Source organism: Olea europaea, chromosome 16 (assembly GCF_002742605.1).
Source record: "Olea europaea var. sylvestris chromosome 16, O_europaea_v1, whole genome shotgun sequence".
Lineage (NCBI taxonomy): Eukaryota > Viridiplantae > Streptophyta > Magnoliopsida > Lamiales > Oleaceae > Olea > Olea europaea.
This window is the reverse complement of record NC_036252.1, coordinates 15642110-15667216: the sequence shown is the minus strand read 5'-3', so window position 1 is coordinate 15667216 and position 25107 is coordinate 15642110. Positions and strand designations below refer to the sequence as shown.

Below are 25107 nucleotides of genomic sequence, written 5' to 3'. Positions count from 1 at the left end.
CCCATCATCATTGCTTCGAAGGATGACAAAGCGAGTTCTGAACGTGGTAGGAGAGCCACATTCGTTATTCCTTTTCCGAATCTCGACGATGTTGCAAGTGAAGTTTCCCAGAGTCCGAATACCGTGCTTGATTGGGTAGTCCCACTGATGGTTCCGGAGGAAGTCGAGTCAGACGATGACGCATGGTTGGCTCATGTTCCATTTCCCGAGATCATTATCATCAGCTCCAATGACTCGGAACAAGATGGTTCGAGTGTGGACAATCAATGAAGTGGCTAATATGGGTATGTGGTACGTATGAAATAATGTATAATTCGTATTTTGTCAGGGATGGATCTGGTAAGATAGTTCGGCAATGGTGACCAAGAGCACATCCATTGTCTAAGTACTGTTTTCTTCATATTTTGGTAGATTTTGGTATTGGACCTACAATGGACAAGGACAGAAACAATCTTTCGGGAACGGCATGTATACTGTCGGGATGTAAGAGCATAGGTTCATCTGTGTATGTATGAAACTTGTGTTTCCCTGTATGGCTCCCTTGTTTACTGAAAATTGACGTACCCTGGAATGAACAAGCGTACTTTATTGACAATGTAGGTTGGTCGGGTTATTTAGTTTGGGCTTAACACATCAACTTGGAAGCATCGAAAAATAAGTTATTTTTAAAATTCCTTGTAGGTAGAGTTAGGTGTGTATATGTACGTGGCGTCTTATGAATCAGTCCGTAAGGAAAAAGTACTCATCAGGTCAGCCCTAAATCGTCCTTGAAACATACCATTTTTTTTGTTGCTAAACTAAAAGACGACGTCTGCTGCTAAGAAATGAGAATGGAATGTAAATGAAATGTTATGCTTCAAAATAACTGTGTAAGTAGAGAGTGTAATGGGTAACAGTGTAGTCATGCAGGCATAAATATTTCGGACAAGTCAGATTATATACTCTGTAACCATCTGTTGGGGCCGACAGTTTAACTGTCGAGATGTTTTGAAGGGATATCAACTACAATATCTTGTAATTAGTTGCGATCATAAGAAACACTAATGTCAACAAACAAACGACAATGATAACAAAATGAGAACATTTACATTCTTTCATTACAAACGACATGGGGGTACCAGTTCACATACAATTTCAACCACTTTCGAACAAAAGCCTATTTATTACAAATGCCTATTTAAACGATCTGTAGTACAATAGGGTTAGAACATGTGCTCCGATTATGACCTAATCCACCACAGCGAGTGCATTTCCTCAGTCGTGTGACGGACTCGAATCTGGATCGCTGACGTCTTGTGGGTGGTCTACCTGGAGGACGAAGTACATTGGGTGGCCTAATAGGAGTACCTGTAATTTCATTTGGGACTATCCAATCCACTTCACACATAACGGGATATATAGCTTCACTATACGCACCTCTCTAGTATTCCGATGTGTAATACGGTGAGCATAAGTCGTACAATGACATACCTCGCAAGCACGCAGCACGAGTGGCATGAATGCATGGCATACGATTAATTTGAAACTCACGACAAGTGCAACTGTTATCAGAGAAGTCGACGATATCCGTGTCATTGGATATTCCAACCTGTGTTAAGTGTTCTGTCAAGCCACGAGCTCGAAGCCTTGTACCTGCTTCAAACGTTATCCGTAACTCGTTCTCCATCCTCAACGACAGCATGGCAGTACATGTGGTTGCGCTGGTTCGATGTTCGTGAAACCACTTCTGCATAGTTTGTCGAATGTGTTCGACCAAGCACGTGGTCGGTAATGAACGGACATGTTTCAACATTGAGTTCAAACATTCGGCATTGTTATTTGTCAAAATGTTGTACCTTTGACCAACAAATAGTGCTCGTGACCAAAAGGAGAAACCTGCTCGATCTAAGTACCCGTATACTCTTACACTTACCCTACGGATCTGTCCCATAAGTCTTTCAAACTCTTCGACCCGATAAGTTCGTGCAGCTCGTTTGAATAGAAATATTACACTTGCGTTGTTGTACCGCTGGACTAAGTTCTTTTCTAGATGCCAGATACAGTACCCATGACACGACTGAGGAAATAGGTGAGCAATGACATTGGAAATACTATTTTCTGGTTGGAAACAAAAACCAATTCAGCAGAGTCGCCTATAAGCTCTTTCAAGTTGGACATAAACTACATCCATAATATATTTGTTTCAGTATCGACAATCCCCCATGCCAAGGAATATATCTGTTTGTTGGCATCTTGGCCGGTTGCCTGCAAAAGTGTACCCTTGTATGGACCTTTCAAGTGACTACCATCAACACAAATAACAGGCCTCAAGTAGCGCATGTAACCACGAATGCTTGTACTGAAAGCTAAGAAGAAGTAATGAAACCTATTACGGGAATCAACTTCGATATGGGTTACTGTCCCCGGGTTACGCTCTCCTAGAACGTGACAATATGAAGGTAATTTTTGAAAACTATCTCCCGATGTACCATGTAGCATATGTAAAGCAGCCACTTTCCCCTATGTGCTTTTTGGTAACTTATTTTGACACCAAACTCGCGTTCTATATCACGTGCAATAGCGGTACGATCGTACGACCGGTATGGATTATCCAATTTTCCCAAAATGTGCTCGGCAATTACAGAAGTAATGGCATGTCGATGTGCGTTACGACGGATATCTACCGAACATGTGTGCACATTGTTGAATTTTCGGATCATGAATATAGAAGTCTGTTTCACACTCGAAGCACGTAACATCCACTTGCAATTACGGTCCACGCATGCAACAATTAACATTTTGCTGCTTGACCTGCTGACATGAAATTGGAACTTGTCTTGCAAAGCAAGTACACCAATTTTCGAGTACAGCACTTTCTTGCTTAAGAATATTTACCGTTCAACAAGATCGGATGTATGCACAACTGTAATCCATTGGTCTGTACCCAAACGAATATGTTGTCGTGACATTCAGGCGTCAACGTCTGCAATACTAGCAGCATCTGTACCATTAAATGGGTCGTCCAACATATCGTCTACAGGTGCGGCCCCATCATCGAAATTCGCTGTTTCGATTGCATTATTCATTGGGGAACTAGGCTCATGATTCATGTTATCGTGTTCTAAGTTCTGGTGAACATTCGTTGCGGCAAATGAATGGTCACGCAAATTCGTATCCCTCCCCATGTCAACAGTTCGCATATTAGTTTCCAAAATAGTAACGCACAGAGCAGTTTCCGTATGAACAGATATGTACCACATGAGGTCTTAATCTTCACGTATTTCAGCTGGCGGTATATTCATGTTCGGGACTTTGAACTTCAATTCCATTTCTATGTGCGGATCGATAATGCCAAGTTTGTCATTCAACTGTAACAAAAATCCGGCTACAGTAATATTTTTCGACACTAAAGTGGATGTGATTTTGTCCCCTGTCCATTTCCATTCGTCATCAGCGTGAATAAACCTTCCCCCATGCGACACGATAAATCTCAAATGAGTGTTCATATCTAAAATAAAGGGATTACAATGATAAGAATTATGAACAATCAATATGTCGATATGTAATAGCATGGAAGGGGCACTTTCGAATATTTAAACCGATGCAATAGGAGAATGTGAAATGAAGGGTGTCAACAGTTTTCAACTGTCGATTTTGACAGTTGAAAACTCTATCCCGACAGTTTATCTGTTGATCTCGACAGTTTCTAAATGTCGAGATCAACATGTCTAACCGTCGAGATCGACAGATAAACTATCGAGACCGCCGACAAGTTTAAGACGTGTTTGTTTGTTAATTTCTCCGAAATATTAATGGTTATAATCAATTCTCAACTACAACAATTATTCCATTGCTCTACAGATCTCCATAAATAAATGACTGCTTCATTAAATATGGAATAGTTGACATTTGCCTAAATATTTTTGGTATATTTTCCCTTTAAAATGATATCAAAAAGAAATATCAATATCATCATCATTAATAGTGGTTTAAATGCTTTCTTTACTTTGATGATCATGTTGCTTTTAATATGTGAAAAATAATAAGATATTAGATAAAAATATAAATAATTTGTAATAACTAACCTCTCAAAATGGATGATGAATTGAATAGCAATATATTGTTGATGAAGGAATAAAAAAGATGAAAGAAAATGGAGGGTTTCTTCAAAAAGGGATGTATTTGATGTGAAGTAGGATTTTTTTGCTTCTTTAATCTTTTTTTTGCTTTCTGGAATTTTTTTTTACATCTTTTATCTTTTTTTTTAGTAAATTCATATTATACAATATAATATACATTTACCAAATCATTATAATATACAAATTAAATAATAAAATCATTACAATTAATTGGATTGGAGACTATCATTAATGAGTATTTAATGCTCCAAAAAAGGGGAGATTAAAGGTAATTTGGACATTTTCCACTAAAAAGTGACATTTTTGATAAAATTTAGTGCGCCTCAAAAGTTTTATAGTAATTTTAAAAAAATTGTCATTTTTGATAATTCCCCTTTTTATATTAAAACGACATACACATCATCGTTTTATTTTAAGAACGATTTCAATATCGTTACGCAAATCAATTAAGCAGTGTGTTTATAATATCGAAACGATATAGATGTCGTCTTGTGTTTCACTAACGAATTCAATATCGTTATAAGGACATTTTAGTCCTTTACAAATTGAATTTTCCATGTTTAATAACTTTAGGCCTTTTAAACAAAAACCTTAGATGGTGGTCTCCTTAAACTAATGTTTAGTTTGACTTGCCTTTTTAACTCAATTCACCTAATATTAAAATAAACTCAAAAGAAATGAAATGTTTACCAAGATGAAAACTGAATACGATAATATCGGACCGCGTTAAACAAGAAATAGAAACTTAAAATGTCAACTATTTAGAGTATCCAGGCCCGTGCAACACCTTGTACCGAAGGTGCCCATAAAGTGAAATGCAGCAAACCACTCTGATGACCAGCAACCACAACAGGAACAAAACCTTCCCAGTAGCCTAAGAGAAAGAACAAGATCTGTTACTCAAAAGCTGCTATAACTTAGATATTACCAATAAAGATCTTCGGTGGGAGAAGATATCAGGTATCATGCTTTCTTTAATCTTTACCCTCAGTCAATGAACACGTCTTCTTCATCTTCATAATATGAAGCACCGCTGCCATCAGAGAACTCAAAATAATCATCATAATCGGACACCATGTCAATGTCAGAAAATCCAGATAGGTCATCCTCATCAAACGACTCCCAATCATCAATTTCAGCATTAAATCCATAATCATCAGTTGAGTCAAAGGGCCGCTTCAGATCTTTAATCCGTTGAGAACACAATCTTCCTAAATCTCCTCCGAGGGAAACATTAAAACATTGGCGTAGATCAAGTGATTCCAAAAGAGGACAGCCATCCAGAATGGCCAGCAAGCCTTCATTTGTCATCTTATTTCCAAAAAGTTGAAGGTGGTGCAAGTTGGGCATGTTCTTTGCTACTGCTAGGGCCTCCAGATCACACTCAACATCCGGGCATAAAGATCCTTGGTTGTTCAGTTTAAAAGACTTTAACAGTGGGCAAGAACATCCAATAACTTCGATAGCTTCTTTGTCAATGTAAATGTAATATAAATGCAACTCCTCCAATAATGGGAAACTTTTAATTGCTTCAACCAGACCTTCACATGTTATATTATAGCAAAATACAATTCGAAGCCGTCTGAGCTGATTGGAGCTGTTGGAACAAGTTAATATGAAGCAAATAACGACGTATCAGCAATCAGCAAAAACATGAAATGAGTACCTACACATCATGTAGATGTTGCACAATTATATAAATGAAGAATCTGTGGTCTCAAAATAATGTAAAAGGTTAACCTTGTCCACCAACACAGAAAGATTAATGCACTTAGACACGACAAATGTGTAGGGATGACAACTTAATTTCAAGGCAATTTGGGGTTAATATACATACCAGAAAGATGAAAAATCTTGCATCAGCAACTACGTGATACAAAATTTCAGCAAATAGAGATCAAGGAATTTGAAAATAAAGTGAAGAGGATATATTTCAGTGAATTAATATACACAGAATATAGAGACAGTGATCTTTGTAACACCGCAACTACAATTGATTCTTTTCCAATCACCCTTGTACGTCAGGAGGAACAGGGGTCGAGCTTATCTTCTCAGAAACTTCACTTTTAAGGAACCCAAAATAATATTTATTTTCATTTTTTCTGTAAAGATCATTATCACATCATGGACAATGTGAACATAAAAATTGTTAAGTTCGCCCATTAAAATCCAGACCACCTGCAGAGGTACAGTGGCGTGGACTATTCTAGTAAATAACACAGCAAGTTATGCACAGGCATTCAATAATACAGCAACAAGATGCTTGTTGTTGACATGAAAATGTATGTAGGAATTAGTTCAATTACACAACTAATAGACTAAAGAAGGCTAAAAACTGTAACAATATAGGAATGAGTTCAGTTACACATTTAGGAGCCATTTGGCCCTCATTTTTTTCAAAATACATTTTTCTCTCTCTTCTTTTCAACTACACATTCTTTATTAAAATAATATTACACGTAAATCAAAAATATTTCCTTATTTTTCAACCACACGTTTTCCATAAATTTACTATTCAAAAATGCATTTTTACTTAAAATGGCTCCCAAACACCCCCTTAATCTTTAAGACTTACTAATTAGATAAGAGGATAAGTGGGAAAGTGAAAGTCATAAAAAACAAAGTTAAAAATAATTGCAAGACTAGAACAATGTTAAGAATGCAACTAAGTTAATTCGGCTATTTGCTTGAAATAATGTGATTGTTGCGCTTGTTAAGAGGCCAGAGAAAGTTACATTGGCGCAAACAACTTCTAGCATGCACACAAGAAAACCTAAATTAATCCATCTCTATGGACCAAACAAAATACATAACAAAGAATCAGGCATAAAAAACATTTTTCCGTTAGCTAAGCACCTGTACGTGTTATTAAAGTTAATCCATTTGTATTAACCAAAAAAAAAAAAAATTCCAAATATACCTAGCAAGGAAAAACGGGAAAAACCAAAAAGGATTTTACCTCTGAGAAATGTAGGTAAGCAAATCATCGGTACCAAAATACTCAATATTGATATCTTCCAATTGGCCTTTGCTGCGATCCACTGCGTGGCGGCACATCTTTACAAGGTCGTAAGGCGTTGGCCAGAGATCGCCTAAATTGCGCATGTCGATGACCCGCCACATGGTCACGTCCTGGCACACACTCCGCCAGGTAGTACACACTTTCTGTGCGCTCGTTAGTATCTCAAATGTTCCCAATTTGTGTAAAATCGTTGCCGTGATCTCACGCGGCAATTCGGGCCACGGCGGCGTTGCCTCCGCTGAATTTTTAGATGACGCCATTGATTCCTGTTTACTTTTGTGTTTGATAACTTGGGAGAATTTGCTTCGGCTATATTTAGGGCTTGACAGTGCGTTATGAAATGAGAGTGACTGTCAACGGATTTGAAAGAAATTTTTGCTCCCGTTTGTTTGTTAGAAATTATGCTCTTGTTTTAGCCCATTATTTTTAAATATATTTTTCTCTATTTTCTTTTCCACCATTTTTTCTAATCACTCATTATTCAATAAAATAATATTACACGTAAATTCAAAAATTTTACTTATTTTTCAACCATAAAATATCCATCTATCTGCTATTCCAACGTGTATTATTCAACAAAAAAATTGGGCTCAAACAGGCTTTAAAAGTCATCGTTTAATTTTAATCACGTATTTGACAGGATCCACAACTTTTATTCCATATATTTCATAACTTTTATTAAAATTTACTAAAATCTAATTCTAATTCCCATCAAACAGGAATTTCATTTTGGATATTTTATGAGATTGAGGCGCCTGCGTACAGGAAACGATGGGACTCAAACCTGAGACCAAGCAAAAATTCTCAAAAAAGAAAAATTGAATTTGATAAACTGAAAGGATTTGGTTGAAATTATAGTTGATAAAATTACCTGGAAACTTACATTTAAAAATTCATTATCAAAAAACAAGGAGTTAAGTTTCATTTTCACAAATTAGTTGTTAATTAGATATTATAATTAAAATTAATAAAAATTTAATTACACCTAATATACATATATCACCCCCAACCTTTTTCCCCTCCCTCTCTCCTCACCTCATCCCCACCCAACTTATTCCATTCACTCAATACGAGGATCTCCAACAAACCACAGCCCGGTCGAGGCGGTGGCTCCATCGGTATGGGCCCTTGGATCTCTGGCAACCAGTGACAAAGGAGATGAGTCGAATGACGCTTTTAGCATCGGAGGCTGTTGAGATTTCTCAGTTACGCGTCGGGCAACACTGATTCCAACTCTACAAACGGTGCAGTCCTTCGTAGCACTGCAGTCCTACATGTCGATGTTGTAGTCCTTTGTTGTGACGCTACAATCCTTTGATATCGACTTGGGTTTTTGGGCATGACGGTGTGGTGAGATAGTGGTATGGTTAGATATGGTGGTGGTAGGTGTGGGTGCTGTGGGTGTAGTGTTGTTGGCGACGTTGTGATGGCACTATCAGTGTGTAGTAGTGTTTGACCAGTTATGAAGATGTGGTGGGTTGGTGGGTTCAAATCTGGTTGGTGGTAGTGATAGTGTGTGGTTGGATGCGTTGGTGGTGGGTTTGTGTGTGTGCCGTGGATGCACATTTGGTTGACGTTGGGACTGGTGGTAGTACCGAAGTGGTAGTGACGACGAAAATCAGGTGTGACCAAATCTATTTTTATTGTGACTGTCTGTGACCAGAATTATATTAACTATGACTTGTTTACATACGATCACAAATTAGACTGATATGGTCACAGATAGTCACAATGAAGATGAAGTTAGTCACAATTAGTCACAGATAACACAGGTCTTGCCCAATTGGTACTCGGATTCAACTTAAGTCTTACATAAGGGAAATGTTATAAGTTCGAATCATTGGGGACGCGACAGAAAGCTGTGAGGGGTAAGTGGGCGCAAGGCTCACCCAAAGCAGACAGTACGTAAGCTAACGATTTGGGTACAAAGACCCAAGTCATTATAAAAAAGGGCGCTTGGAGGTGAAGGTTGTAATGACTGATGGTAGATTGTGGTACTGGTCTACAGTGTATGAAAATTTATTTGTGGGACTCTTTGTGGGTAAGTACGTGTTTATTACGAAAGTTGTGATCAATTCTGTGTTGATTGTGACTTGATCACATACCGTCATAGTTAATACTGACTTGATCACAAAAAATCATAGTGAATACAATTTTGGTCAAAATTAGTCACAGATAACACATGTCAGTGGTTTGGAAATTTATTGGATAGGTGTGCTCACAAACAATAAATCTGGTGAAAGATAAAATTTTGGAGATTATAATACAGTGGAGTGTAGAGAGAGAGAAATAGTTTTCAATTTTTGGAGATTTTTTTTAATCATTAGGGTCAGAGCAATCGTCGAAATAGTCGTCGGAGCAATCTTCAGAGTGGTCTTCGGAGCGATTACCGAAGTAGCCGTCGAAGCAGTTTGCCGGAATAGCCATCAGACCGAAGCCGATGGCTATCTCTGGTGGAGATGTAAAGGGAATGTAGAATAGTGGGGATGAGGTGGCATGAGGTGGAAATAATTAATGTGTATTATATTATAATTTAATATCTAATAAGTTTAATTACCACCTGATTTTTGAAATATTTTAGTGAGTTTGTTATTTATGAAATGTATCTCCGTTTGGAGAAATAGTGTTTTTTTTTTTTTTTAAATGAGTGATTGAAAAAATAAAAAAAGTTTTTGATTTACCTGTAATATTATTTTAAGAAAGATTGTATATTTGAAATAGAAGAGAGAAAATGAAATGTAATTTAGTGGGGGCCAAACGGGGCGTAATCTTTAGAACTAGGACTTGAGCGTTTATCCCATTGTAGTTTCATTGAAGGGTTAAATCACTTTACTCAGTTCGAGAGCAATGAGTTTTGTTCATTTATTTAAATACATGTGATGTGATCGACTAGAGTAATGAAAAGACCACATCCAACGACCCTTTGTAAACTTTCTAAAACCAAAAATTCATCCCAAAATTCAAAATTAAATGTTTGGAGGAAAATTTCTAGAGTTTTTACATTCTTGAAATCACTCAATCGAGAATGAACTTTCGGTTAATTGTGATGCTATTTTGCCATTCGTGGAGGAAGATGGATTCTAAGAACATATATTGGACATAAAATAATTCGGGTCGAAGATTTTTTTAGTTGCGGAAAATATATTTGTTAGTTTGCAAAATTCCTTTCTCTTTGTTGGTTTTTGAAAAATAACCTTCATAATAGTGCAAATCGTGTCCGAAATTGCAATGTCGATTGTTTTCGTTATATGTCTGGCCAATCTTGAACTACTTTTGCTGTAAAAATGGCAAAGACGGATAGGTTGGTTGTGAATTATATGTTGTTTCATTACGACCCTACATTATAGTTTGATTCAATCAAAATCCCATTAACTATCATTGTTTGCAAAAATCATATCCACAAAATTTCAATTGTCACAACCTTGATGTTGTGTTCTAACCCAATGACACAACATTTGGACCAAAGAAGAAGCAAGTATGAAGAAAAATTGTCAACCATGACAAACACTGTAAGAGGATGATAATCTCTTCTGTTCTATTCTATTAGTTAGAATTGTACTAGAAAATGTTGGATGATGGATGCAATTATTGTTCAATCTTCAATGTGCCGAATTTGACTAAAATAAATAAATAAATCACACACACCCTTGACTACAAAACATGTATTGAAACCATAATAATAGCAAATGCATTTTGAAGTATGTGTGGTCGAAAAGAAAAAAAGAAAAAAAAATGTATTTTGAAAATAATGGAGATTAAACAAGGGCTATATCCACACACACAAAAATACATACAAACTTTAATTTAATTATATGTTTAGTAGTAATAATTTTATTATACCCAAACCCCTTAAGAGTCCCAAACCAGATCTATTGTTACCATCTTATTCAAAAAAAATATCTACAGTTCCACAATTAAAGATGTTGGGAGGAGAAATATTATGACTTATAGCCTTATATTTGTTATAAATTAGAGAGAGAAAAAGAGAGAACAAAAAGGAGAATCCAATTAATTTGTGTGTTTTATTAATAATCAAGCATCGTATTAACAGGAAAGAATTAGGGCTATAAAGGATACAATAATTATAATGACTATTGCGCAGGGGTATAAAAATCATTTATAAATACTACTATATTTACACTATTTCCCTTTAAATGACTATTTACACAATAACTATTCATTGAGATATTATTTGTCAAAAATTCGATTGGACAAAAATGCCAACAAATAAAAAAGAATACAAATAATTTGGAGTAATAAAATGCCATCTCCCGAGTAAGAAACGACTCCTATGATAGCTGTCGCAACTCACAATGGCTCTATTTGCGGTATTTTAATTTATTATTTTGCAGATTTATAATTCTTTTGTTCGTTATCAAGAAAATTCAATGGAACAGAACTTGATCAAAGAAAAAAAGTACAACTACTCCCCCCTAATTTCAATTCATGTATTGTATGTCATTGTCTTCGATATTGATATTGATATCTTTTATGTTAATATCTTCAAGAAAAATCAATGGGACAAAACGTGATGACTATAGTAACATGATGATTCAAAAAATAGATCATGTTGATCTTCGGGACTTAGAAGTTTTATGCATACAAAAGCATTATTTTGAGGAAAAATACATTTTATGTTATGGACACTCATTACACAAAAAAATGTACATCGTTAAAACCTTGTTAGGAAAAACCTTGGTAGAAAAAAATCCTAATAAAGGAAAAAAGAGTACATTTATTCTTTTGAGTACACCGCAAGAATTGTCTCATTAAAAACCTTACCAAGAAAATACAATGAGACAAAATCTTGGTAAAAAAAGAGTACAACGCATATTTACTCACTCATCATACTATCACTTAAATTATGCTTCAAACATATTAAATATTTCAATGATAGTATTAAATTTATATAAGATAAATTAATTATAATCACATTTATTTAATGCATATCAAATTTTATGCATTGTCATGCTGACAGGGTAGATACTTGTTAGTATATCCACCACATGATAACTTATCTACAACTTTATGCAAAATTCATTATGCCCTTGTTTGATTCCATTATTTTTAAAATATATTTTTCTCTCTGTTTTTTTTAACCCGACATTTTTCAACAAAATAATATTACATGCAAATCCAAATTTTTTTTTATTTTTTATCCACATATTATTCATCAATTTACAATTCTAAAATACACGTTTAGCCCAAAATGGAGCTCAAACAGCGCTATAGAAAGAGTCATAGATTTCATATTACGACTTTACTTTTTCTATTTTCATTTTGCATAAATGTACACCTTTAGATACTCAGATTATAGATTCAAAAACTTCAAATTTCTTTAGTAAATTTAATTTTAGTATGATGACATCATTTTATTTTGATTCATTTCTTTTCATAATATGATACATTACATCACGTACAAAAGCATTATCGATAATTTTTTTCGATTCTATTTTTTTTCATAACGACATAACTTATTGAAATATTTCAATTTTCAACATATAAGGTATTTGGAACCTCTTCTGGAGCTTTATAATTTTTTATGTCCAATTATTTATCAAGAGTATATGCCTTCTTAATGGGACCATTTTTGCTAATTGCTCCATTTTCGTTTGGAGATTTTTATATTAGAATCGAATATCATTACACTTCAAGTATGCCATAAATATATCAAATATATTGCTAAGGAATCGTCTTCCTAGGACATCAATTCATGTTGGAAAATTTAAAGTTGGTGCTAAGACATTGTAGATTTCTTTGGTCAGTAAATGCATCTAAAAAATTACCTTTAGAATTTTTAGTTTGAATTATATCTTGTGAGGATAACGATGTATTTGTACATTATTTTCAACTTCTTAATTTCTCCTCTTATTGTTTAAAAAATTGTCCAATCAAATTGACAATAATTTTTACAATGTTATAAAATATCACTCGTTTGAGATAAAGATTCAAACAAGGCATTTATTCTCGGCATTTTTTACTTTTCTTCTCAATGCATTATGGTGGATAAATTTTGTATATACTGCACTACAAAAATAATTAGATGAAAAAATTAGGTTTTAACATAAACTGATTGTAACAAGGAGAACTCTGATATTAGCATGATGCGTAATAACATTCTCTTAACAAAAATATGAGTGCGTTGTTCTCAATTAAATTAATTGGTAGCGTTTAAAAGGCAATAATATTAACCATTTATCGACATCACAACTAATATTTATTAAAATATTAAAATTTAGGATCACTAGCATTAACAGAATACACCACTTTAATTATATAATATGAAAATTATGCTCATAATTTACATTTTTAACAGTAATTTTGCAGATTTCAGGTTGCGAATATAATGCAATTATTTAGTATATATCTCAAATCTATTAGAGACAAATAATATTTAGATGGTCAACCTAGAAGATGATGGGACCCCATTTATCATCCTCATTAATTATGAAAAATATAGAAAATTCAGTCCTTATTTTAACAATGATCTTTAATGATCAATTTTCAATAAAAAGAGTAAAAAATATATATAAATCCGTTGGTTTGAAGAATCTTCTAGTTTTTCATTGAATGTCCATTTGAATTTTTAATTTTGCATCATTATTGATCCAGTTGTGATCTAACTGATGTCAAATAATAAAATCAAATAAAACTTCTCATTCAATATAGTGTTTGTTTCAATTGTACCACATCATAAAAACTTTGCATGTTTCTTTTTAATTTAGTATTGAATAAATTATTGTCAACAGTAATATTTTATTCTCCCACATAACATAGTATTGACTCTTTTATAATATCAAAACAATATTCTCCTGGAATACTGATATGTAACTAATTATGATTATTCACAAGTAGGGGTACGTTTGATTACAAATATGAAATTTGTATGGAAAAAAATATGTTATAGGTTATTCAATTGCCTATAACTTATTTGTATGGAAATTAGTAATTAAATGTGTTTGATTGAGTTAGTTTTCAACCTATAAAATATAATATTTGTCCATTTTTTTATTTTTGAGTAGATGAGAAAGAGTTGATAAATAAGAGAGAGTAAATTATTTGGAAAATAAAAACAACCTCTTCCTAAAAAAAGTATTTTCCCTATTTTGAGGAAAATATGGTCATATGGGTAAAAGTTGAAAAATATTTTCCATGAAAAAAGTCAATCAAACACCCCAAAGTAGAAATTTTGGTGAAAAATGACATTTTTCATGAAACAGACCAATCAAGCACACTCAAATAGAATAATATCTTCCAGAAATATTGATACATTTAAATTATTCATAATATTCTTCTAAATTATTAATATGTATAAATTTGTACTTCTTCAAGAACATAATACGGTTTTCTTCAAGAATACTAATATGTATTATTTTTAGGGCTGGGCAAATCTCCCGAACCGAACCGACCGAATCAAACCCGAACCGAACTGAACCGAACTCGAGGGTTCTTGTCAAATTAAATATCCGAACAGGTATCTGAATTGAAAATCGACGGGTACGGTTCGGTTCTCGGTTCTAGACCAAGAACCGAAAAATCGAATAAGAACCGAATATTTCTAATTTTTTTATATTGAATAAATCAAATTATTTTTATTTTAATTTTTTCTAAACAAATTAACAATTTCTAAATCCAAATTTTTGGCCCAATAATTTGTTTCATTTCTAATTTTTTTAATTTTTGGCTCAATTACCCATTTTATTGTTTCATTTCTTAGCCCAACAAGATCCAATCCACTAAATAACTCTAAACACCTACACTAAAGTGCATAATGTTGTCTCGACTCTTGCACTCACTCTCGCAGCCTCACTGATATTTCAAAACCTATACAATCGTCGGTCGATGCTGTAACCTCCGATTGAAGCTGCGACCTCCGTCGACCGAAACTTTGACCGTAGCGATCATTTGAACAAGATAGTCTACTAGTCTATGACATTCCAAAACCATGGAATGAATTATTAGTTGCATTTATATAATGTTGTTATAAATGTTAAAAAATTTAATTATAGTACAGAACCGAACCGAATCGAACTCGAACGGTTCCATAATTATGTTTGAACCCGACGGTTCAATTTACTAGATACCCGAAAATTTTGGTTCGGTTTGGTTCTAAAGAGAACCGAACTGAACCGATCCGCGCCCACCCCTAATTATTTTTACTTCTTATGGAGAAATATATCAATATTCTTATGAAATATTGAAATTATAATGACATGCTCTTTAGGAGTTGATAATATTTTTTCAGGAACATTTATATAAAGTGGGTTGTGTTTCCTTCTAGAACATGAACACCATATTCATTTAATACAGATATAATTTCTAATTATGCTTCTTCAGGAGCACAAGTTAAAACAAAATATTCAATTAATATAATATATTAGTCATTGTCACGTGCATAGCTCGAGTTTTATATTTATTCCCTTTTTATTATTGTATAAATTGTAGAGTTTTGAATATTGTTGAAGAAGTTGGAGCTAGAAACATTTAGGAACGTTGCTTAAAATTTATATAATTAACTGAAAATACCAAGTTGTATAGAAGAAGAGATGTTGAAAGTAAACAAATTATTATATGGAAAAGATAACATATTTATGTCAATTTCTAGTTGGTATAACAAAAAATTTACATGTTAAAACTTTTTAAAACCTCACAGCAATATTATGTCACTCCCAAATTAATACAAATTATACGTAAATAAGAAATGAATGAGCTCACACCAATTGTTTTGCTGACATAGTTTGACGCATTTGATACAGATTACCTAATTTTGACATGCTTCATATGATTGAACTCAACTTTAAGATTATGTTTGGAAAACAAATTGAAGATACCTAAGTTTGAACACAAGTCCTAATAAACCAAGAGGTTCTTCAAACCTAACCAAACAAATGAGCACCATCTTTTCGCTAACCACTTAACACATTGTTGAATGCTTCTATATTTTAGTCTATACCAATATAGAGACAACATATGACGAAATCGTAAATATGGATTAGAAAAAGGAAGTGGCAGAACATAATTATTAATATAGTAACAGCATATAGTACTATGATAAATAAATACTGTACTTAAAAAATTGAGAACTTTATAAAGTCACAACAAATTTATTTCGCATATAAAGGGATTCTAGACAAAAATGTAGTTCTTCTAATACAATATTCATTTCATGAAAGTGCGTTGCTTTCAAGCTCAATCTTGATGGAGTGAACTACCAATAATTAGCTAAAACCATATGAAATTTAGCTATTTTCAATAATAGAAATCAAAGTGCAAGATTTGAAATTTCATCCATAAACTTGTCATTTTTGATAAAAATGTCGTTTGTACTTTTTGGTTTCAATTTAAAGATTTCACATGCTTGTCATTTTTGACATCTTCAACTACCTTCAGTGTAATTTAGTCCAATATGCTTGTAAGGCCCTTCTTGCAGTAGGATGTTTGGAAATGCTTATAAGCAATGTGGGTTCCTAATCATTTTAAGTCAATCTTATAACCATTTTCAATGTCAATGGTTCTCTTTCACTACCCGTGACAACTTTGTCCATGATTGTGAAATTTTTGTTATAATATTTCCCCTTAAATATTGCAATGCCATTTATATTCTTGAAAAATATTCAGATGTTAATGGAATGTTTTCAAACTAATTTTGTAGTTTCTGAGCTGTGTTGCTTTTGTGTCAGACACAGTTGCAAGAAACTACTTTCTAAAACAAGTCATAAAATTATTTTTTTCCCGCAGAGCCCTAATATTTTCTCTATTCTTTGTTTCATTCCTAGAATAGAGTGGCCTAAACAAAATTAATGGAAACATCTTGTATTTAATGTAGTATCTTTTGGTTGTTTTGACTTCTGTTAGAGTTAGCAAACGAGTTCATGTGTTCAACTCCCTAGTTGTCAAAATTTCTCTATACTCGTATAGGCTTCAATTATCTGCTTTATCTTATGAGATTAATCCATTGTATTTCATTCAAGAAGATATTCAGACAAGAGATGGTGCTTTGAGGTACAGTAATGAAGCTAAAGGTGCTCAAATGGTTCGGATTCTAAAGAAATGAAGTATAATTGAGAAATTATTGGATAAGCTGAAAGAAACAAGCACGGTGAGAATGTTATAATTCTTTATTGGACAAATGAAATTTGTGTGTATGATGCCAGGCAAATGAAATTATTTGTAGTTTGAAATAAATAATACTTATTCAAATTATCTTATTCAAAATTAATGAGTGTATTTATTTTTTAACTAATTCATATATATATTCTTAGGAATTTTATTATTTCGTATAATTCTTAGAACTTATCAACAGAAGAAAACATACATGAAAAAAAGATACGAATGCTCCCAATAAGATCTAAAGAACTGCTTTCTAACTTTTCTGGACATCTGTATGCAATGTATCTATAAAGACAATAATTCCTCAGGCCTAATGGAACATATATTTTACATTCTTCTCTCTCTCTCTCTCTCTCTCTCTGTGGATTCTATGGACCTTTGCGATGGGTTTTTGATGTTGGAATTTATAGCTACTCTTCTAGCAAATTACTTTCGAGCCAAGTTCGAACAAGAATGTGAAGCACCTAAAATATATTTGCTGCAGACTATAAATATTAGTATACTTCAAGGAAGCGTATTCGCATCTCATACATAATAGTGAATAGTGAATACACATCTCATACAAGATAGGGAGTTATGCTGAATTTTTTTTTTTTTTTTGGGGTCAAAATAAGAGATAGTTTAATTACTATGTTTGCTAACTTGCAATCTCTTAGTGAAAGTTTTGATGTTTATGAGTAGGATGTTTAGCAAGGCACTCAGATTTGGAGCACTGGCACTCTCCGTTCACTCCATGCAAACGAAGTGTGTTCAAGGTGCACGAAGTGAACATTCCTTACACAGAGTGTTCACTTCGTGCTGTAGCACACGATTTTTGGAGAATTTTTTTCTTTTTTCTCCTTTCTCTAATCTAAGAACTCCAATTTTTCGATTTTTGAAGAAATTTTAGTCAAATTTGATTGGAAACGTGCCAATGAATGAAAATCACTAGCTCTGCTATTGAAGTGGGCCCAGTTTTCGATAAATTCCTTCATTTAAACCTTCGTTTATGCGTTGTTTCCTTGTTTAGTAAGTTTTGTTTTGATTATATCTTAATGAATTTAAATTGGATTTGAATTTCATTTGTTAGAGAATAATTATGAAGATTAGGACTCTCGATTTTAGTCAGTATCATGATTTTTTCTATTTTTAGAAAAAAATTCATCTCAAACATTAAGGTAATGAGTGAATATAACACTGTATCAATTTTTTTTTTCATCGTAGAAAATTTTCAAATAACCCAATTTCCGACCACCCACATTCATTACCAAAAATCATGGGATTCTTCAAATGTAAAGTGATTACAAGAACCCAAAGTACCTACGCAATATTTCAATAAAAAAGACTTAAAATATCACTTATAATTTCAACGAATTCCTGCAATCAAGTAATAAAAAGTCACAAAAAATAGACCCAAAATAAAAATCCAAAAGGGGTTCAAAAAAATCCATTAAACTTCGTAAAACAAACACCTATAATCACTAAAATTAAAATAAGAAAAAAAAAGGTACCGAAGACGCAAAAGAAAATGATCGAAGAAGGAAGGTGAAGAAGAAATGTAAAGTTATTGCACGAGCTGAATGGTGTGTGAAAATAGAGAAATATTGCAGTGAAGGTAATGGTTGTAGTGAATTGGCGTGTGAAAATGGAGAAATGATTGTAGATAACGTGACGTCATTTTACTCCCACAATGAAAAAATTGCTATAGTATGATAAAATAGAATAATTCACTGTTCCTAACACAGTACCTTCTCATTCCCCTTTTTATATAGTAGTGATTATAGAAATAGTAATACATTTAAAGAATATACTTACTTAAATTTGAAAGCTTTAGAAAGCCCAGAATAATTGACAAATCTCACATTTTTAAAGATAATTTAAATAAAAAAAATATAGTACTTAAAAATTTGCTACTGTTCACATAGTTATTTATCACAAATGAATCGCTAGATTTTGATATGAATCGTTGGATTTGAAACAAAATGAGTTGTGAACATCTTGTCCAAATATCATGACGATCGGACTACGATAAGCAGAAATTTCTAGATTTTGTCATTGCAACGCAAGCTATCTAGATTCTATGAATCTGTACTGTTGATTCCAAAATAATAATATAATTCTTCCATAATATATAGAATCATTATAAGATCAACGAACTTTGGGTTCATTACAATGTGTTTTCAATCATTTTATGAATGTGTAGTACATGTTAAAAGGGAGTGCTAATAATTTTTCTTTTATTGCCCTTGTTTGAACCCCATTTTTGGGGAAAAATGGATTTTTGAATAGTGTATTGATGAGAAATGTATGGTTCAAAAATAAAGAAAAAATTTAAATTTACGTTTAATATTATTTTATTGAAGAATGTGTGGTTGAAATGATATCAAAACACTGTAGAAAAATACATTTTTCCTTAAAGAATGGGATCAAACAAGGGCATTATCTTCTAGCTTGATATAGAAGAAATGCAAAGACATTTTATATTTTTTTTTTGGATTGTCTCAATATGATTTCATTATGACGAATATCTTAAATCTAAATAAAAAATTTTCTGAATTTGCTAGAATAAAGTGTATTGTTAATATATAATTTTATATTATTTGATAAAATAATGCATGCTCTTCTAGAGCTTTCAACAATATTTGATGCACTTGACATTATTAACATTGTTTTCTACTAATATTAAGTGACATTAATGTTATCTTTTGTTTTGCAAAATAGTATGCACATTTACAGTATCAACTAAATAGATATTCTGACAATTCGTCTAAAATTTTGTGATGTATATCATTTGATTAACATCACAATAATATAAAATACAATTAACTTCGAAGAATATGACTAATATTGATTGTATAATCATATAATAATCATTTAAATGTTTAAAATAATCAATGTCGATATGATATTAGTTATATGTTTTCTTTCAAATATAAACATTAATTCAAAATGATATATTTTCAAAATATGTGTTACTTCGAGAGCACATTATATTTCATCATTTTTTTTCAAAAGCAATATGTCAATATTCTTGTGAAATATTGAAAATTGTAATTCATGCTCTCCAGGAGCAATCGTATACTATTAAAACGCGCAATATTCCTCTGAAAATATTGAAAATTATAATTTATGCTCTTTATGGGCAAATAATATTCTTCTATGAACATGAACATGAACGAACAAACAGTCGTCTTCCATGTTGAGCAATAGCTTTCAACATGATTTTGTACCTCATCGACATTTTTAGCCAACAAATAACCAAGAAGACTATGAAAGTTTGGACCTTTATAGTGACGGCCCATGTTAGCTATGACGTCTGTACTTTGTTGATAATGGACATAATTTACAGCATTGATAGGAATATATGAATCAATCGTCCATTTTAATATAGTGAGATCACATTTCTCTATTACTTCTTTCCTTTGAAGAATACTTTTGACAGTAGGTTTGTTACCATTCTTTTTTGGTATTTTAAATGTTTAGCTCTCATTCCTTTTTTTTTTTACTTTTCTCAATAGCTACACCCTTTCCTTTAGAACTAGGAGGGATGATCTCTTGTACATCATCATCACCCAAATCTCTATACATTTGCTCTTCTTGTTCCAGATAATAAGAGCTATGTAGGTTACACTCATCATGAATTTCTTGAGTTCTACGCTTTTTGCAGCAAAGATGTCCTAGTTTTCTTTCATTTTAAATTTAACATTCGGGGGTGCTCTAGACAAGAATCTACATCACCTTTTTATCTCGCTAAGTATTGTTTGACTTGATTAATACCACCTCCACCGAAACTTTTTCCACAATACAAGCAAACAAGTTTTATTATTATTATTATTATTATTATTATTATTATTATTATTATTATTATTATTTTCCATTAGTACCTACTTCTAAAGCCTCTCTACAATGGCCCCATGTTATATCAGCTCTTCATCTAGCACGGTTCTTTGTTGGAGAAGAACTATGCGATGTAATATTATCACCAGTGAACTATACAAAAGAAAAAACAAGTTCAGTTACTAACATTTACTGTTCACCATTGAATGATATTCGACTAGCAGTGTTATGAATTCATAAGGTAAATTACTTATCAAGTGGCAACCTCATATATACAAGTCATGACTAGTATTCAACATTGAAAAAATATGGGGCACAGAAAACTAATTTTCATTACCTAACAAAAATCAAACACAATGCTAATGCACTAATTTATTTGCAATTCAACCAAGTTTCAAGAAATTTTTGAAGTTACTACAATTGTCATATCAAAGTGCAATTGATGCATCCAATAGTCTACCATAAGCACAAAATTCCAGAAAAGGTCCTTCATAATCATATCTTGCAACCGAATAACATACACATAGAATCAACCATTAGGTCACTGGAATATGCTTGGTTTCAGATTTTTCATAAGTTATCAATCTTCATCCAAATTCACCAATGCAATTTAATTTAAAACACAACAAAGAAACTTATAATAATAAAAAATGGTGAACATCTATCAAAATTTTCCAGCACAAAAAAATCATATTTTAACATACTATAATATAAAAAATTTGAAATTCAACCAAAAAAAATAAAAAGAATAGACTCGCATGTTCTTCTTCCATTTATTATAACTTGAGATTGGAGATTTGGATTCTTGGGAGTAGATGAACTACAGGAATATTGGAATACGGTAATTTTTTTTCTCAAGGCAACAGTACTTGGGGCGTGTGAAATAAGCGGGTTATTTAGAATTAACATTGGCCCGATCTGTTCATCCAAATACGGGCCAGTGGGTTTATTGAAAAATCAGTGGTTCAACGAGTTTCAACCAGTTTAATTGCTAGCTATAAAATGAATGATTCGGGATGGATCTGGGTCCCGTTCTGTTCAGTCTGAGTTTTATAACACTGGTTTGGCGTGACCAATTTGATTATCATTTGATCAATGATGATGTGAAATTAAAAATTTTAAAGGATATTCAATGAAGAACCAGAAGACTTTTCAATCCAATAAATTCTTATATATTATTTGTTTTCTTTATCGACAATTGATCATAAAATATCACTAGCTAAAATAGGGATTAAATTCCCAATATTTCTAAAAATTAATTATGGTGATATATGGGGCCCGTCATCCTCCACATTGACCATCTAGATATTATTTGTATCTAATTTAGTATATATATATGATTGCATGGTATTCGCAATTTGAAGTATGCAAAATTACTGCTCAAATTTTAAATTGTGAACATAATTTTTAAATTATATAATCAAAGTATTGCGTCTTGTTAATACTAGTGATCCTAAATCTCAACATTTTAATAAGTGTTAGTTGAAATATCGATAAATGACTTAACACCATTGTGTGTTAAACGCTTTAAATTAATTTAATTGAGAACAAATTACTTCTCATTTCTATTTAAGGAATGCTATTACGCATCATGCCAATATCATAATTCTCCTTATTATAATTGGCTTATGGTCAAAGCATAATGTTTCCATCTAATTATTTTGATATTGTATATATTTAAAATTGATCTACCATGATGCACTAAGATGGATAGTAACGAAAATTGAGAATAAATGAGTAGTTTGAATTCTTTCATAATATCTCAAACTCTAACGGGCGATATTTCATAAAGCTATTTGTTGATTGTTAGTTTGATTCGACAATTCTTTTAGTATTAGGAGGAGGAATTAAGAAGATAGAAATAATGTGCAAATGTGTCGTTATTTGTGTAAAATATAATTTATTTAGATACATTTACTGATCAAAGAGATCAACAATATCTCACTCACATTATATTTGATACATCAATGACACATCTGAAGCGTGATAGTATTAGATTCTAATACAAAAAATATCCAAATGAAAATGGAACAATTAGCAAAGATGGTCTCATAAGGAGGCATATATTCTTAATGAATATTTAGACACAACAAATTATAAAATCTCAGAAGATGTTCATGTACCTTATATATTAAAAATTGAGATATCTCAATAAGTTATGTCATTATAGAGTAAGAAATAGAATCGAAAAAGAAAAAGTTATCGACAACAATTTTGCTATTGATGTATCGCATCATGTTATGAATAGCAAGAAATCAAAATAAATTCATTGAAATATATCAATCGAAGTAATAATTGACCAAATAAAAAGGACGCAATCCCAAATTGAATTTGCTCGAGAAACATAAAATTTTTGGACATTTAATCCGAAAATCTAAAAGTGTATATTCATGCAAAAAGGAAATGAGAAAAATGAATTCATAATATGTACTACATGACTCTTAACATAGTGAATTTCACAAAGATTGTGGTTGATGAAATCACGAATCCATATCATTTTATATAGACGATGCATGAAATTTAAAATATGTTGTAGTCAAGCCATCTAGCATGACCATTAATGTTATCCTTCAAAGATTGAACACGTCTGAAACATAATTCAAGTGATATTATCATGAGGGGTAAATACGCATTGTACTCTTTGTTGATCTAATAGTTGACTTCTCATTTTGATTATCACAAACAAATTGTATTTAATTCTAAAAAATTGAATTTAAATATTGTTAGTGATTATTATGGAATTAACGAAGAATGAAAACACAAGAATCAAGATTTAGATTCATACACATAGACAAACAACCTTGGCGCCAAACAATCAATACAAGTTTGGAGACCAACAAACGAAGAGATGAAAATCAAGCTTACGCGTCAAAGATCATTTGGAAATTGAAGACATTAGATATAAATGAGTTTTTGTGCTCATATGTAAATGTATAACTCTTCAGTTCTTTCGCATCGACTATAGCTCAAAGAATTTTTATGCACAAAAACAAAATCACCACACAAAAAAATATTTGCATAAAAATTAATTTTGAAAAAGATAAGTATTTCGATTTCATAATTAAATATTTACAAATATACTTATCTGTACAAAATAAGTGAAAAGATCATTCAAAAAGTACATGGATCAAAATCATTAAGAAGGAAAACTGTTCGGAGGCATTTCTACAGGACGTTTGGATGATCAACCGAATGTCCGGATGACCCAACGGTCAATTTATTTTACCATTCTGACTTTGATTTAAACGGCTAGTTTTACCTCGTCCGGTTGAGTTCGGACATCTAGATGGCTTGTCCGGATGGACAGAAGTTTTACCCATTTAAGTGCTATAAATACCTCTTCACTTCCACATTTATAACAACAATTCTTGAGCATTTAAGAGAGTTATTTATTGATCTTTCCTACCTTCTTTACAATCTTTATAAGATCAAATTATTTTCTTCTTGAAAAACTTTTTGAGTAATCAAACTTTGCAAAATCATTTATCTCATTAAAGTTTTTAATACAACACTTGAGCTATATTCTTTGTGACTTATTGAAGTGTTGTACCTACTTCTCTCTTGATTCTTAATTAAACTCATATCATTAATTAAGAGAGAAGTCTTTGATTGTAATTTCAATTTTCTTTTAAATTTTGGATTGTGGGTCGGTTGAGGTCCCGAAAAGCTCAACAATGTAAAAGGATCGGCGTTCCTTGTTTGTTAGTTACCGGAAGTATGGTAAGAAGGTTGGATTGTACCATAAGTCAATCAATATAATGGAAAATGCCTTACTGGTGACACAGAGCTTGGTAACGGGGGACGTAGATCATTGCATTGAATCAAACCTCCATATTATATTGTTTGACTTCTCTTCCCTTTTATTTATCTTTGTTTTTATCTATTAGTTGTGATTTCATCCTAGTCTTTACTCTTTTTCACATTTATGAATATTTGATAAATTGCTACATTTTAGTGAGTATTAGTTGTATACTTAGAATTTATTTTTGAAAAAGTTGCAATAACCAATTCATCCCCCCTTTTGGTTAGCTAGTCTTGGGC

General features: G+C 32.3%; 1 protein-coding gene across 1 annotated transcript; it reads right to left on the bottom strand.

Moving 5' to 3' along the window:
• Positions 1 to 4789: 4789 nt before the first annotated feature.
• On the bottom strand, positions 4790 to 7519 carry LOC111412255 (F-box protein SKIP19-like). The gene is made up of 2 exons (XM_023043103.1): positions 7078 to 7519; positions 4790 to 5715 (listed from the first exon to the last, which is right to left on the bottom strand). Exons 1-2 carry the CDS (start codon positions 7398 to 7400, stop codon positions 5106 to 5108), a joined length of 933 nt encoding a protein of 310 aa, XP_022898871.1. The 5' UTR covers positions 7401 to 7519; the 3' UTR covers positions 4790 to 5105.
• Between the last annotated feature and the right edge of the window lie 17588 nt (positions 7520 to 25107).

What these genes read in the sequence shown, in the direction of transcription:
- LOC111412255 (XM_023043103.1), bottom strand. Translation starts at nt 7,400, where the DNA reads ATGGCGTCATCTAAAAATTCAGCGGAGGCAACGCCGCCGTGGCCCGAA. An exon ending in CTTACCTACATTTCTCAGAG is followed by an intron (nt 5,716 to 7,077) that starts GTAAAATCCTTT and finishes TTGTTCCAACAG; the next exon opens with CTCCAATCAGCTCAGACGGC.